Source organism: Lissotriton vulgaris, chromosome 1_1 (genome assembly GCF_964263255.1).
Source record: "Lissotriton vulgaris chromosome 1_1, aLisVul1.2, whole genome shotgun sequence".
Taxonomy (NCBI): Eukaryota; Metazoa; Chordata; class Amphibia; order Caudata; family Salamandridae; genus Lissotriton; species Lissotriton vulgaris.
This window is the reverse complement of record NC_141685.1, coordinates 484,594,765-484,612,047: the sequence shown is the minus strand read 5'-3', so window position 1 is coordinate 484,612,047 and position 17,283 is coordinate 484,594,765. Positions and strand designations below refer to the sequence as shown.

General features: G+C 48.1%; 1 protein-coding gene across 2 annotated transcripts in view; it reads right to left on the bottom strand.

The window, feature by feature from the left end:
- Positions 1 to 17,283, bottom strand: part of SRSF11 (serine and arginine rich splicing factor 11) — a 252,145-nt gene that overhangs the window by 84,893 nt on the left and 149,969 nt on the right. For both annotated transcript variants that reach the window (XM_086953852.1, XM_086953853.1), the window contains exon 7: positions 12,997 to 13,078. In XM_086953852.1, the coding sequence (XP_086809978.1) occupies positions 12,997 to 13,078 (82 nt within the window). The remainder of the gene's footprint in view (positions 1 to 12,996; positions 13,079 to 17,283) is intronic.

Here is a 17,283-nt window from a genome sequence, read left to right as displayed (position 1 = left end):
GGTTTCTTTAAAAGTGCCTTGACAATGGCCCCTTTCCAACTGAGGGGCACAATGCCCTGGGAGAGACAAAGATTGATGAGCTCAGTTGCCGGGGTGGCAATGGAGGCAGCTATCTATTTGAAGAAACGCATCAGGACTGGGTCGCTGGGGGAGCCGCTTTTGATGCTGGATAGGATTTTGAGAAAGTCCTCCTCGGAGATTAGATTAAAGGCGTTCAGCTGAGGGTCCGTATCCAGGGGCAAATTCTCATTACATGGAGGACTCTCCGTTTGGGGTAGGGTGGATATAATGTTTTTTATTTTCTGATCAAAGTAAGTGGCTAGTTCGTTGCACTTGGACCCTGAAGAGTCTTGGGGTAACGGGGGATCAGGGATCTTCAGAAGTTCTTTCACGATCTTGCAGGTTTCTCTCGTAGAGTTAGAGGCATTTTTGATTCGGTGATGGTAGAATGCTGTTTTGGCATTTCTGAGGGCGACTTTGTACGCTCTGATCGAGTCGCGATAGGCGTCTTTGTTAGCAGAATCCCAATTTCTTCTCCAGATACGCTCAAGCTCCTTACAGCCTTGCCTTAGGATTCTGAGCTCAGGAGTGTACCAGGGGGCAGAACCAGTTCTGATCTGCTTTTTACGCAGGGTTTTTTTTGGTAGGACTAAGCCCATTAAGTTAGAGAGCCAGTTTTTGAAGTTGGTGTCGGCTACAACGGGGTCCAGAGCAGGAGGAGGGAGGGAGCGTTCTAAGGTGCCAAACCACTACTCCACCTTCGAGTTTCGACCACATTCTGTCACAAGTGGAGGTACTGAGCGTTTGTACAGTTTTAAGCTCGGCCTGCCAAGTGAAAGTCAAGAGAAAGTGGTCTGTCCAGGGGAGGGGAGACGGGGGGCTGGTTTGAAGTAACCGGATATTGGAAAGTATCGGGTCTAGGAGGTGTCCTTTATAGTGTGTGGCTCCTGTGTTCATGATATGGATCTCATAAGCTGAGAGATCGAGGAGCAAGTCAGTGGCTACTTTGTCTGAGGGTTCATTGAAATGGAAATTCAGATCACCTAAAATTGTGAAATTGGGCGTGGAAGAAGCTAGGACGGTAACCGTTTCCAGGAGAGAGCTGGTAAAGTGACCAGGGTTCCCTGGAGGACGATCTACTAAGAGGCCTGTGAAGGACGTGGTGGGAGAAAGCTGGAAGTGGAAGTGGCAATTTTCGGAGTCCGAAATTCCACCATCCTTCATCCTGCCAATTAAGTGGTTTTTATACAGAATGGCCAGTCCACCTCCTTTGCCTGAGGGTCTGATCTGCGATTAGATAAGATATCCTGGGGGAAGAGCGCGGACTATGTCGGCCTCAGAGTTAGTGGATAGCCACGTTTCTGTTAAAGATAGGAAGTCCAAGTTATAATCCTGTAGCAGAAAGTTAAGCTCAAGAGTGTTTCGGGAGGGACCTGCAGTTTAGTAAAGCCATACGTAGGTCAGTAATGGCTGGGTGGTTATGCCTCCATCCAGAAGGATCTGTGCTGCAAAGATCGCAGCGCGTGTATGTGTGTTCATGTTTATGCACATAATGACAGTGTCTATTCCTACGTGGTCTCAAAGAAAAGAGCTCACTTCGGGAGTAACAGATGGGGCTGTCAGGAAAAACGGGCATAGATTCTCGCCCTAAGCCACCAGATGGGCCCAGATGGGCTTGCCACTGGCGCGCCCACCCGCAGCGCGGACGGGAAGTGAGATCCATTTTATAGTGCTCTGGCCCCCAATCGGCCTTAGCACTAGCGCGCTGTCCTAGCCCTCACCCAAGATGGCAGCCGCTGTCTGCGCCTGGGGAGTATGATCCTGCTGGGCCTGCGAAACGGCCCAGGGAGGGCGGCAGGAGTCCCAAGAGGGGATCGGTCCTGAGGTGAGGGCAGTCAAGAGATCGTTAAAGTGCCCAGGGAAGAATAGAGTGAAGGGATTAAAATACGGCGATTTTTTAAATTATTGCAAAGTTAATACAAATAAGTCTATCTCCCGGCTTGCGCCTCAGGAGTATTATCTATCTAAGTGAAAGAAGAAAGAGGAGAACCTCTGAAAGAGGGGCAGGAAGGGGATCCACAGCCTTTGCTGTGCACCATGCCACAAATCTGTTCCACCTGCAGCCTTATACCGCTTTTGTGGAGGGACACCTGGCTGCCAGAAGGACATCACAGACTTCAGGAGGCAAGTCAATTGGCCTCAACTGCCGCTGCTCAATCTCCAAGCATGGAGGTGGAGACTGGACAGGTTTGGGTGGAGGACCGTCCCCTGCTGTTGCGACAGAAGGTCCTCCTCAAGAGGCGACGAAGCACAAGTTACTACTTGTGTAACGATATATCTGTAAGAGACATTAGTTAGTGATAGATTCCTTACCTTAGAATATCCCCAGGCGTCAGACTGGATCCGGAAACTTTTGCGTAGCAGTACCCTTGCGCCTCCGTAGGCGTCTGCGGCTCCGCGTCAGTCGTCAGCGCCGTGGTGACGTCGTCTGAGTACTTAGACGCCGCCTCCGCGTGCTGACGTCAGTTCTTAGACACAGCTTTTCCGCGTCAGAAGCGCAGAGCCATGCCAAAAACCAACACTGGTGCCATGAAACTAGAGCCCTGAAAGGGGATGACCTTAACCCTAGATATCGCTTCGCAGAACGGGGAGGATGAGTGGGTCGGTAAGGAATCTATCACTAACTAATGTCTCTCATAGATATATCGTTACACAAGTAGTAACTTGTGCATCTGAAAGAGACAAGTTAGTGATAGATTCCTTACCTTAGAATAGATACCCCAGCAATACCATCTCCGTGGTGGTGGGTCTGCGAACCAATAATCACACCAGAAAGTCCTGGAGGACGGAACGGCCAAAGTAGCCATCCCTCCAGACTTGACTGTCCAGGAAATAGTGTCTTGCAAACGTGTGCAGCGAGGCCCACGTAGCCGCCTGGCAAATGTCCTGCAAGGGCACACCTCGGCCCAAGGAAGTGTAGTGGCCGTGGCTCGAGTGGAATGAGCCCTCAGCCCAACAGGAGGTTCCTTCTTAGCCAAGGAGTAACACACGCCTGGATGTACAAGATAATCCACCAGGAGATGGTCCGCTTGTGCACCGTTTTCCGTTTCTTAGCGCCCACGTACCCAACAAAGAGTTGATCATCCACCCGGAACTGTTGTGTGCGATTCAGATAAAATGAGAGCGCACGTTTTGGGTCCAGACGGTGGAGCCTCTCCTCCTCTCTCGAGGGGTGCGGAGGCGGAAAGAAGGTGGGCAACGTGATGGATTGCCCAATGTGAAAGGCCGTGACTACCTTGGGTAGGAAGGAGGGCCTAGTCCGTAACAACGTTGTCCGGATGGACTGAAAGGAAAGGAGGCTTACAAGATAGAGCCTGGAGCTCACTCACTCTCCTGGCAGAGATGATGGCTACCAGGAAGGCAGTCTTCAAAGAAAGAAGGCGAAGAGGACAGTTGTGAAGTGGCTCAAAGGGAGCGCACATCAGAAACGTAGGAACCAGGTTCAAGTCCCACTGAGGCATCACGAAGGGAACAGGAGGAAACGTATGAGTGATGCCCTTCAGGAATCGATTAACGATAGGGGACTTGAACAAAGAAGGTTGGTCAGGCAGCCTCAGAAAGGCTGAAAGAGCTGAAAGATAGCCCTTGACAGTGCCCAGAGCAGAGCCCTGCTGGGCAAGAGAGAGAAGAAAGAGGAGAACCTCAGAAAGAGGGGCATTGAGGGGATCCACAGCCTTTGCTGTGCACCATGCCACAAATCTGTTCCACCTGCAGGCGTATACCGACTTTGTGGAGGGACGCCTGGCTGCCAGAATGATGTTACAGACTTCAGGAGGCAAGTCAAATGGCCTCAACTGTCGCCGCTCAATCTCCAAGCATGGAGGTGGAGACTGGACAGGTTCGGGTGGAGGACCGTCCCCTGCTGCTGCGACAGAAGGTCCTCCTGAAGAGGCAGACGAACCGGGGGATCGACTGACATACTGAGTAGCTCGGGATACCAGTACCTTCGTGCCCAGTCCAGAGCCACAAGGATGACTTGTGCCCGGTCGCGCTTGATCTTCTTCAGCACTCTGGGCAGAAGTTGTCTCCGAGCGAGTGCCGCCTTGGAAATACCAACGCGCAGAACTGATGACATTGCGCGTTCTCTTCGGTGGTGAATAGATCTAACCAAGGCTCTCCCCACTGCTGAAAGAGGCCTTGTGCCACGTCCGAGTTCAGACGCCATTCGTGATCCATCGAGCACCGTCAGCTGAGTTCGTCCGCCCTGGCGTTCAGAGAACCTGTCAGGTGTTGAACCATCAGAGTCACGCCCTGATGTTCCAGCCATTGCCAGAGGCGCAGAGCCTCCTGGCAGAGGGTCCACGACCCCATCCCACCCTGTTTGTTGCAGTACCACATGGCGGTGGTGTTGTCCGTGAACACCTGCACTACACTCCCTCGGACAGACGGGAGGAATGCCTTCAGTGCTAGAGGAATCGCCCGCAGCTTCAAAAGGTTGATATGGAGCCGGGACTCCGCCGCAGACCAGAGGCCTCTGATCTCCGAATCTCCCATGTGGCCTCCCCAGCCCTGGAGGGACGCATCCGTCACAACTACGTGCTCCGGTTGGGGAAGGGAGAGGGATCTGCCGTTGACCCAATCGTGGTCCGTGAGCCACCACTGCAACTGTCTGGGAGTGCCCTCCGAGATCAGGACAAGGTCAGACAGGTTGCCCTGATGCTGAGCCCACTGAAACTTCAGGTCCCACTGCAGAGCCGCATCCGCCACCTGGCGTGATGCAGCCGAAGGATACAGGAGGCCATCAGCCTGACCGAGACCCGGGATAAAGGCTGAAAGATCGGAATCAGAGCCTGAATATCCCAGACCCGCTGTTCGGGAGAATAAACCCGAAACTGCGCCGAATCCAGAACCGCTCCGATCAAGAGGAACTTTTCAGAGGGACACAGGTGTGACTTAGGCACATTGATGGAAAACCCCAGCAAGTGCAGGAGGTCGGCCGTAGTCTGGAGGTGGCTGACTACTGTCTGGGGCGAGGCCGCCTTCAACAACCAGTCGTCGAGATAGGGGAAGACTGACACCCCTAATCTGCATAGATGAGCTGCGACCACCGCCATCACTTTCGTGAACATCCGTGGGGCGCTGGTAAGGCCAAAGAGGAGCACGGTGAACTGAAGGTGCTCGTGGCCTACTGTGAACCGCAGGTAACGCCGGTGGGCCGGCAGGACGGGGATGTGGAAATAAGCATCCTGCAAGTCCAACGCTACCATCCAGTCTCGAGGGTCCAGGGCAGCTAAGACCTGAGCCAAAGTCAGCATCTTGAACTTCTCCTTCCGGAGGAAGCCGTTGACGTTCCGCAGGTCCAAGATAGGGCGTAGGCCCTCTTTGCCCTTCTTGGGAACCAGAAAGTAGTGGGAATAGCTGTAGGAGAGTAGGGTCTGCAATCCTATGATCACCCAGATTTTTTGCTTTTGTTTCACTGGTTTACGACTTTCTCTGGCTGTGGGCCTGCTAATCAGACCCACAGCCTAGCTGTTCTCTCACTAAATTGACATGTGTACCTTAGGTGCATTATCCAATTGGTATTGGGCCACCTTATCAGACCCTGTAACTCAGGGCATAGGTGTACCCAGGGCCTACCAGGGGCTGAAGCATGTATTATGCCACCCCTGGATGGCCATCTAAATCTGACACAACTGGCTTCACGACACCTGGGGCAAGGTGGTGTAATCACCCTTTGCTTTAGATATAGTATACCTATATCTAACCCTAACAAGCATTGGAAATGCAATAGGTCTCGCATCAGGAAAGTTTGAGCTATTTGTCTTGTAAATGACAATTTTTTTTATTTGTGTTGGTTTTGAAAATATCTAAATTAATAGCTTTGTCATTTACAATGCCAATAGTTATAACTTTCGCAAATGTGACACCGATAGCATTTGTAATGCAATGTGTTGTATTTACGTGACTTACATGTATTGATATTACAAATAACAATGTCTTTTAATGTTTTTAATTAATTAATACTTAAATAAAAGATTGCTAAAAGACGATTTGCGTACACAACAACAAACCACGCTCTAAAATGAAGGAGTCCAGATGTACTTGGCAGAATTTGTAAGTTTAATCTTGTTATTCCAAAAGAATGCACTTGCACAGTATATGAATGCCACTTTTTTTTTTGCCCATCAGCACATCATTTTCCTGTTCATCTTAAGAAAACAAAATCCTGATAAAAAAATATGGCACTGTAAAAGGAACTGAGTGTGAATTAAAAGCTACAAGAAAAACTGCACATCACTTGTCTTGAATGCAGATATCCGACCAAGTAGCTGAGCCAGGAAGAGCCTTGTAATCAAGAATATTGGTCCAGAGGGGCCGCCCCAGCATCCATCAGCTACGCTCAGTGACCCCTGCTCGTCTTTAAGGGGGCGTAGATGAAGAGAGTGATTCCCCTATTGTGTCCTGGCCAGCACTGATCTAGTTACTGTGGTCAGACAGATGGGTGATTTTAGTAGAGCCACCCCGGTCACAATGGAAGGAGACACGCAAGTAATTGTATCGGATCGAGGACATCGTGGTCACGCCGATTCTGAATGAGTTCAGCAAATTAATGACATAAAAATATTCACCTTCATTAAATTAAAACATCACAGGGAGCATAATTTTACTTAAAAGATGGGATTTGAAAGAGAACAGACGCTCCAAGAGCACATGCGTGTTCAGTATTTTTTTTGTAAAAATCAGCTTTGATGCATGATTGAATAACTATGTAAAAAAAGACGGAGGGAAGACAGAGAAGGGGAGGGGGGAGGAGAAATGTGACACAGCGGGCAGGGGAGAGGGCAGAGCGGGTAAAAAAAAAAACAAGACGGAGGGAAGGCAGAGAAGGGGGGGGGGGGGAGAAATGCGACACGGTAGGTGTCTCGTTTGTAGACTCATGTTTTTGTAACAGCAGCAGCGGCCTGAGTTTGTTCTTGGGCGCTATGCCAGCGATTCCGGCGGCTTGGGCGCGGAGCCTCAAGTCCCTGCATAATTTGTACGCACTAGTGCCATGCCTCGGGCTAACCTCCGCCAGGCGCATGCACTTGCTGCACGACACGTCCAAGTGACATCCGGGCTGAAGTATTTTCTGGATAGCTGAACGAAAATCTACCAGTGGATCCATTTGATCACTCTGCGGAAGGGCTACTGCACATGGGCCAAGGAACAAACATCATGCGAAGGTAGTAAATCTAAATGTTGAGGCCGAAGAAACGAAGCTGACACATTTGTGGCTGTAGTTGAAAACTGTTTCAGAGCATTTGCTAACTCAAATATTTGAGCAACCCTTAAAGGATCTACCAAGCTTATTTCATTTTACATTTCACAATTCGGGTATATTTGGTACCATTTTTGCCGTGATTAACATGCGGCATTTTTTTTTAAAGTGACACCAATAAAACGATCACAAATCTTGACCTGTCTGGGCTGAAACGTAAACTCACAACTCACATGACGTTTGAAGAAATCAGAAATAATGGCATCTGACTATGGTAATAGAGTATTCAGGAACACGCTTTCGTGCGTCTATGTAGACACGAGGTCATATTCCATTTTATGCGTTCAGATAAACACCATAATCCAATTAAAAGATAACTGCAAAATTATTAAGCAACAATGGAATAGGTTAACTGCTGCGAGTTTTCAGTTGTAACATGATAATTCACTACAAGAAGGGCAACAAGTAAAACAAATATGTTGCGGGGCAGTAGCACAAACATGTGTATGTACACACATGCCTAAAACTTTATCCATATGGCAATGAAGCATAGCAACCAGTATACAATGCACTGAAGGACTGCAATATGGCGCTACCAAATAAAAAGAATGTGTGCTTCTGGTGTACTGCGTTAATCTTGTGTACTAAAGGTTCAGCGAAATTATGTATGAAAGTTTTACACATACAACTTACCTCTTTTCTGGTAAGGGTTCTTAAAAATCCGATTGCCGGTCTGCCTTGTTTTCAACTCGTTTACTACTTCAACAAGAGACAGCCTGGCGCCGTCAAAGTGAAAGTACGGCTGGCAAAAACAAGACGGAGGGAAGGCGGAGGGGGGAGGAGAAATGCGACACGGCGGGCAGGGGAGGGGGCGGAGCGGGGAGAGGGTGTGAAAGCAGCAGGGGCCTGGAGTGTGGCTGAGGGAACTGAAGAAATGCGACACGGAAGGCAGGGAAGGGGGCGGAGCAAGGGTGTGGGAGGAGTGCGCCTGAGGGAAAATACATGCAAGGCAGGCAGCTGGGGGCATGTGCACGCGCTTTTAAGCTTGAATTTCACGGGCACTGCAAGGAATCGCCACGATTCCTTGCAAGTTGGTTAAAGACTGTTTAAGCCCCATAGTCTCGCAAGCTGGATGCGCATCGACAGGCGAGACCTAAAAATGGACACACGGATTCCTATCAGTCACTCCTATGGCAGGCCTTGACAATCCTGAAGGCAGAGTGCATGGAATCTTGTGAGATGGTGCTCTGGCATGAGCTGAGCCCCTTTGCAGCTTGCGGAACCAAGTCCTAATGGCTGTTCCATGATAACGCATACCATATACTCTTAAGTACATTATAATCCTCGCGGTTAAATGCTATCTTTGGTATTGCTTCATCAAAACATGTCGAGTAAGGTGTCATACGAATTGGAATACTAACCCCTCGCCAATTCTGGCGACGGGGTTAGCATTCCACCCTTCTAGAGGGACACGACATGTATGTAACTGTGAACCCCGGTTAAAGTTAACTCAAGCCTCAGCATCACAAAATGGATGCTGCCACCACAGACACGAGTCTGACCCCCTGCAGCTGGGAGTCCTTCCAGTGAGGGGAGCTTGGACAAAGGGTTTCCTGTCAGGGGCGGTGCTAGCACCATCCCAGACAGGGTTTTGTGTATTCTGGGTAGGCAGGGCTTTACAGGAAGGTGACTGCAAGTGGCACCCCGTGCTCACTACGCATCTGCCGGCTAGAACCAGTTCCAGGGGCACACCAGCCCCTGGCCTGGGGAAACTCCGGCATGGGAGAGGGGTGTAACTACCCCCCTTCCTGGTCCCACCCCTAGGGCAGGACCTAGTTGCTACCCACCCCTTTCTTTAGGATAAAGGCAGGAGCGGGGACCCTTCCAAATGAGATCATCTTTGAATCAAGAAACTACTTTCTACGAAAGGAACTCTCGACTTCTTCTTAAGATTTCTCCCTTGTGGCTAAGGAGTAGTCACCCTGCATCCGCAGGCACCATCTAAGAACTCTGTGGTTTGCTGCACGTCCTTCCTCCGGAATCCGACTGACCAGCTCGACGAGACCCGGCTTCCCTGGCACCTCTGACCTCTACAGCTAAGCTGAGAACCGTAGGTGCGACGAGACCTCGAGGGACCGGCCATCATCAGAACTGCACGACTTCTATCCAGCACGACCGCCGAGGGATCCTCTGGTGAGTGCTTTGGGGTCCGAGAAGCCCCGACCCTGAGCAGCTCCAGCACCGAAGTCCAGCCCCCCAGCATCTCCACGATCTGCGTGGGGCCCTTCTGCTTTTTGGCTGCTCACCGCGTTGTCTGGCTACTAGCCCGCTGGCTTGTGGCCTTCCCGACGACGATCAACGACGACAACACTGCTGGTCTGGTTGCTCCAGACTGGCCCTTGCTCCCTTCCAAAAGAGGAGCACCCCGGACCCTCCTGGCCCACTCCAGACGCCATTTTAGGTCTACCGCGTGGGCTTGAATTTGCCAAGACTTGTTGCCCCAATCCTGGGTCCAGCGACGTCGACAGCATCAACCATCGTGGGACAGCTCGCACCTCCATCCTGGTCGCCGACGACGCCTCCTGGTCCGTGAGACTGCAGAGCCCAGCGTCGCCCACTCACCTGGTCGAGGTGACTTTGCCCGGTGCCATCCTGGTGCCCACACAATCACTGGCTAGTGATTAAGAACTTGGTCCCCTCTGCTGTCATCCATCTTCGATCCAGGCTTGGATCACTCGAACAATCTTCACTGGTCGCCTGCCAGCAACTTCTTTCTTCAGGCTCCTGGTTCGTCAACGAGGATTCCCGACGTCTTTTCAGACCTATGCAGCTGCAGCCCCTGGGCTAGATAACTTCTGCATTTCGGTGCCCCAGCATAGCCTCACTATCCAAGGGTCCAGATCCACTTTCGTTTTCGACCTACCTAGTCGGGTTCGCCCGAGAACACTAACTTTTGCTTTTACTAGCCTCCATAGACTTTGTCCCGCATCCCGCGTGAGAGTGCACACTCTGCACCCGAGTCCCCTAGGCCTCCTACTAGTAATCTGAAGGTTCAGTAACGTAGTCCTAGCGATTCCAAAGCCTATTAGTACAGTACTTACCTGCTAGTAATTTCGCATTCCACTTTCATAGTATATGGTTTTTCGTGCCCCTCGGGCATTTGTGTAAATTGTGCAACTTAAAGTAATTTCGTAAGAGTTTTGTTGTGTGCTTAGTACCCTGTCCTCATAAAGAGTACAGGGCTGCTGTGATCTAAATAAATACACTGTTTATTTTCATAACACTTGTGTGGTGTCCTTTCACTTGGTGTTCAAGGGGTATATGTGATGGTATAACAGCTGGCTTAACACGCCCTCTAGAGTTAAGCCCGAAGACTGCTCGTATCCATGCTACTAGGATAGCTGGTCTATAAGGTTGACTTACAACCAATCATCAATAAGGGTTGTTTGGACTGATACAAAGTGCTCACTAGAATAGTGAACATTATATATCAGGCCAACTTCTCACATATACCACTAAAGGTAGAGCTCAATGCTTCAGGGTCCTGCTAGCAGGAGCCGGAAAAAAGAACTGAAAGTAGCTAGCCTGTGGCAGTGCATCATAGGATACCGAGGGTCTCTGGAGGGTTCCTTAAAGGCATGGTATCCATTTACAGACACATAATGGCAGCCTATGGGGCTTGTCTGTCCAAACTTTCCTCTCGATCATGACATAGGATGTTTGTGAAGGGGAGTAGCTCTATGTGTGAAACGTAGCAAAATGTTTACATTTCATTGTTATCTGGCTATCCTTTTTCACTTCAGGATGAAGTACTGGCCAGAGTAGCCTTGTTAACTTCAGGCTGCATTATTTGTCTTTGATTTTCTCTAAAGTGTCTATGCAGGATTGCAGAAGAGGACAACTTAAGAGACTATTTCGATTGCTCTGGAGTCCACGCTCATGGGCGGGACTAGTAACATGATTATGACTATACACAGTGATCCCCTACTACAGAAATAAGGATCTAGGAGGGATTTTTTCCAACAAATTGAATTCAGAAAGATTGATCAGACTTAGGAATGTAAATTAGTTGAAAAAATATGAGAAAACTGTTCACGGAGAAAATTTCTCCAGAATAGTTTTCCTCAAATATGTTTCTCACCATAATCACATATTTCTATTTGAAAGACCAATGTCGATTCTTTTTGCCCTCCTCTGTGCAACAACTTTTTTCAAACACCACAAGAGGGAGGACTGAACAACTATTGGGAACGGGAATGGGGGGAGGCGTTTGGGGAGTTTTTGGAGACTAGACGCAACCGCTGAAAAGAAACCCTGCACAAAAAGTCCTGAGCCTTCTAACATTCCTGAGACTGTAGAACATTCCATCATACAATCCAATTAATTACACAATCATGCTGTGTAATCACGCCCTCCTTTTTTTTAGCCTTACTCGCCCTTCCTCCTCGTCACTTCCCCCTCCCTGTTTACCACCTTCACTCCTCCTTGCACCCCCCCTTCCCTTGTCCACCTTAAGCCCTCATCCCCTCCAACCCCCATCACCTCTGCCCCTCCCGCTTTCTTTCAATTTGTTGCCTTTTGATATCTTTGATTATTCACATCTTCCATATTTTGATGTGCTTATTTCCCATATGTATCATTTTGAAATCTATCAGGCGGAGACTTATATGTTGTTTATATACATTGATGCTATGTATGTCCCCTGTCTTATTGACCTTCTTGTCGCTAAAATGTAAAGCGCTCTGATACCCCTGGGTCCAGCTAGCGCTATATAAAACCTCTAAAATAAATAAATGCAAAGGACATATGGAGTCTAACTACTCAAGTAAAATAGTATGCGAGGGGCCCTAATGACCAAAGGGACAGGGCATGCCATTAGATGATCAAATCACTCTGAGATTGGTTGAGACATACGGTGCACAAATGAATCAACAAGGAGAGAGGGTGTATCCCCCATAATCAAGTGCAAACGGAAGTTGGAAGATGAGTGTTAAAAACATACACAATTAAGAAGTAAGAAGATACCCTTTTGGATGCCAATGAATAATTTAAATTAATTTGCAAGAGTAAAAAATACTGTCTTGAAGAAGGTGGTTGGAATTGGTTGAATGCAAGCCTAAACACACCAACAAATATACAAAGATAAACTTGAAGATTGTACCGGCATAGTAGATGAGAGATACCAATCATGTGGCTGTATTGGATGTTTGTACAAATTAGCTGATTAATTTATAACTAAGTGTAATTGTCTCTTGTGTGCGTTCACTCTTTTTTTACGGATTTTCTATTACGGCTTATCAATTTTTACATTAGTCTTGGTTAGTTGCATTAAAATAAAATTACATTGGAATTGTTTACCAAAGTACGCCTGCTTTTTAAAAATATTTTCTGAAATAATTAATGATCTTGTTGCACTATATATTTCTGCTGGTGGGTCCATAGGTATGTAAATGTGATTAAGTATTGACCAGTGAAGTGTGTGGCGACTGTGATACACAAGTGTATGTGTATGGAGAAAGGCTGGAAGCCAAAGGGAATACTTGCAGATTTGATAGTCCAATTACTCCTGACATAGTGCTGTAGAAAGCACCCAAATAATGAATGTGGGAGGAGAAGTCCATGCTGCAGAACTGTAAAGTTAGCCATCTTATTCCACACTTGTTTTAAATGTTGCTTATTTTGTTCATTCCTTTACTCAAGTGCACTGTTGTGGTCAAGTGAACTGATGAAAATCTTACCTGTGCCTAGAAGATGATGGAGTTCTCCTCCTCCTTGATCGGGACCTTGATCTTGAATGCCTTCGCTTATCATCTTTCTTATCTAACAAATAAGAAATATTTTAGAAAACCTGCAGGAAACGTGAAATGAATGTACAAGATTGATGCATGAAAAATAAAAATAGTGCTATTTTGTGCCCATATAATCAAACGCATCTGTAATTTCTGATCCAGAAGCAAACCTCACAGTTATCATGACAACCAATTATTTCTTGGGTGTCTTGATTCAGAATAAAAAAAAACTATTTAGGTGCCACTTCTAATTTCCTGTGCTCAACATTCCACACCTGTCTCCATCTCCAGGTTCCCAGTGGCCATCTGCTCAGGTATTATTTTCACTACTGATTCCCAAAATATGCCGGTTCCTAAACTGAGGCCAGAAATCCCAGCAGAATGATCTTGTTTGCTGCCTCATAAAATGTTTTAACACAACACACACAAATATTGACTGCACAACCATTTCAAGCACTAGCCTCTTCAATGTGGTCACAGTGGGCGTGTGCGGAGGACAGCGGGGGGCTGTCCGAACCGTGCATGCATCATTTGTTTCAGCACTGCTGCAGCGAAGAGGCTAGAGATAGTGCAGAAGAGTTGTCAATCTACTGCTAAAGCCAACATACAAGAGATGTAGAAGATGACAAACTCTTAAGGTGGATTATATGGATCATTGCTACAGTAGGGAAGTGCCCCTTTTTGAAACAGTCACCCCCATTTTTTTGCCTGGTATTTGATGGAACTTTGAAAGGCAGTGTGTTCCTGCTAACCTGGTCCCTAGTACAAGAGTTTTTTTCCCCAAAACAAGATAACTGTACAGGGTACCCAAGGGTACCCAAGAGCTGCAAGCAGGTATTGTGTCACCCTAAGGGACCCACCACCTATTTCATGCAGACAGCCATTGTAGGCTGCGTGAAATGGTGCAGACAAAAGAGAAAACACAATATGGCACACACCTTGTGTGTCATGCTCCCAGACACTGCAGCAATATATGTAAGTCACACCAACAGCAGGCCTTTCGGCCCTAAGGCAGGATGCACTGCACTACATGTGTGGTCATATCTTAATGAGCAGATATGCCCCTGTGCTGTCAAGTTCAATTATTAAATAGTACAACTGAATAGGGAAGCCATCTTAGGTACATGTACTGGGCACTGGTCATTACAAGTTCCCCAGCTATATCACTGAAACATATGGTGTTTGGCATCAAACACCTCATATTAATTAATGCATTCATACACTGTTGTCAGTAGTGGATTTATTCAGGCATGCACCCAGAGGGCACCTCAGAGGTGCCCCCAAGAAGGCAACCACCAACCACTGGTGTACTGGCTAACACTGGAGCACCACCACCACTCTCCTCAGCTTGACTCAGCACCACAGCTTAACCCTAGCACCACCTCAGCATCACCACCGCACCAGCACACCACCACTTCAGCCTGCCCTTGGAATTTGGTGTCTGTTGATTCTGCCCCAGTGTCTGTTCGCTGCTCAGGTACTATTTCCCAACCTCCACCAAAGTAGTTTTGATGGCTTCATTGAAACATACGGTGTTGGTCATCAAACACCTTGTATTAAGAAATTCATTCTGATGCCAGTAGTGGATTTATTAAGACATGCACCCAGAGGACACCTTACAGGTGCCCCCTGGAAAGCAACTAACCAACCATTGGTGTAGTGGCTGACTGTTGTAGATTAGCCTGCCACCACAGACAGGTTTCCAGCCCCATGTAGGTGAGAGGCCACACTCTGAGATCAGAAACAAATGCCTGTTCCAGCCGGAGGTGTTGTCACCTCCTCCAAGAAGGATGGCTAGTTATCAGCAAATCAAGGCATGAGGATTCAAAGACCTGTGCCACCTTTGATATGCGACCCTGGATTACCCCAGACAGGAGAAATTCCAACCCACCCCCAGACCAGGGCACATTTGGCACAAAGAAAACTAGCGAGTCAAGAGGCATGTTCACCATCAGGCTAGTTACACCCCTAAGGTGGGTCTACCTGAAGTGAGCACTAAAATTGGAATCCCACCATCTTTTTTTTGTTGTGAAATTAGATACACCGAGTTAGGGTTATGACCACTTCCTGGCCGGAGCAGACACTGTTTCTGCCTTCAGAGCGCAGGCTCTCACCTGCAGGGGATTAGAAACTGGTCTGTGATGGAAGGTTGGTACACACCAGTCAGCCAGTGTACTAGTAGTCAGTAATAAATCTTAGCAAATGCAAAAGAATGAAAACAGTTATGCACATTTACAGGTAAGCACTCAACTTACACATCCAGTCTTCGGGGGTTTAGAACAACACTGGGCAAGGGTCAGATCAAGGTAGGTACTGCACCACCAGCAGCACTGGGGCGGCCAGGTGCAGAGGTAACAAATAGTTTACCTGTCCGTGTAGTTTTGCAGCTTGAAGATCTTTCTGCATTCACTATGCTGTGCATTATTCCGCGGTCTAGTGGTTGAGTCCGGAATCGTAGTCATTTCTTTTTTTTTTTTTCCGTAGCCCAGGTGGGCGTCGACGTCCCAGCTTTTGGTGTCCTTCCTGTGATGTCGGCACGCTTCCTGCGGAAGCTCCCACTCTTGGGCGCCATCTTCGGATTCTTTTTTCTCGTTTTGTGTTTTGTTTCCGAATCTATGGCGATGTTCAAGTAAGTGATTCACCGCTTTGACCTCCAAGGTGTCTGTTTCAGTCTTGTTTTTTTTTTTACCACCTTTCTCTGCAGCCTCATCTTTCTGGCGGAGGTGGGTGGGTTCGCTAGTGAATCCAGAAATCTTCAAGCTGCAAAACTACATCGACAGGTACTGCAGCGTGAATCTTTCTGGATTCACTATGCTGTGCATAGACTTTGTAGCGGTTTGTTATATTTGTGGCAGCTGGGTGGAAGATGAGCTTTGGGTGCTGAATAAGTGCTGATTCAGAAAAGGGGGTGGTGATGAACAGAGTGTCTGAATTAAGCAGACCACTCTTACCCAGTCCAAAGATCAGGGCTTGATCCATCACCGTTATTTAGCTCACTGCACCATCCCAGCTCAGAACCTGGCTATATGCAAATTAGTCTGTCCCTGGCCCGGTGCATCATGGGAACACCCCTTGTTAAATATTTTGTCCACCCTAAGCGTGGAAGGGTATACTCAGATGTGAGTCCCTTGCTCATTGCACCATCAGGATTCAAGTAAGCCGGGCCGACGACGGCTGAAATCCCAGAAACCGGTCCCCGGTAGCTTGTATCCTTCCCAGTGTAAGAATTGGCTTGGTAGTTTGGTTTGCCCTGTTCCCATCATGCACTGGGACAGGAAGACTAATTTGCATATAGCCAGGTTCTGAGCTGGGATGGTGCAGTGAGCTAAAAAACGGTGTTGGATCTAGCCCTGATCTCTTGACTGGGTGAGAGTATTCTGCTTAATTCAGAAACTCTGTCCATCACCACCCCTTGTTGTTGAATATGTGCTGAAGCACTTTCTGTCCCACATGTGCTTCCTTGTTCATTTATATGTCCACACAGTAGTGCTTAGTGAACGTGGGAACTGAAGCCCATGTTGCCGCCAAGTATATGTCCTGAATGGGTGTGTTAGCCAGGAATGCTATCGTGGCTCCTTTCTTCCTGGTAGAGTGGGCTCGTGTCCCCTCTGCCAGCTCCTGCCCTGCTTGCTTGTGGCACAACTGTATTGTTTGTGCAATCCACAGTGCAATGGTTTCTTTCGTTACTGGTTTCCCCATGAAACTGTATGCGAAGGACACTAAAAACTGCTTTGTTTTCCTGTGTCCCTTAGTTCGCTCTATGTAGTGCATGACTGCCCTCCTGGCGTCCAGAGTGTGCAGTGCTCTTTCTGCGCTTGTAGCTGGTTTATGGAAGAAATTTGGTATTTGTTTTGACTGATTGATGTGGAACCTTGACACCACCTTTGGCATAAAGTGTGGGCCCGTTCTCATCACCACCCTATCATTATGTATCTGGATGTAGGGTTCTTGCAGCGTTAGCGCCTGTAGTTCCCTCACCCTGCGCAGCGAGGTGATTGCCATTAAGAATACTGTTTTCATTGTTAGCATTTGTAGTGAGGCCTTATGAATTGGTTCAAAAGGCTCCTTCATGAGTTCTGTCAGGACTAAATTAAGGTTCCATGCCGGTGGTGGCACCCTCTTTGGTGGTGCAATCTTTTTTGCTCCCTCCAGGAATCTCTTTACTATATGTGAAGTGAAGAAGCTCTTGCCTGTTTCTCCTCTAGTGTAAGCGACTATCGCCGCCAGGTGTACCCT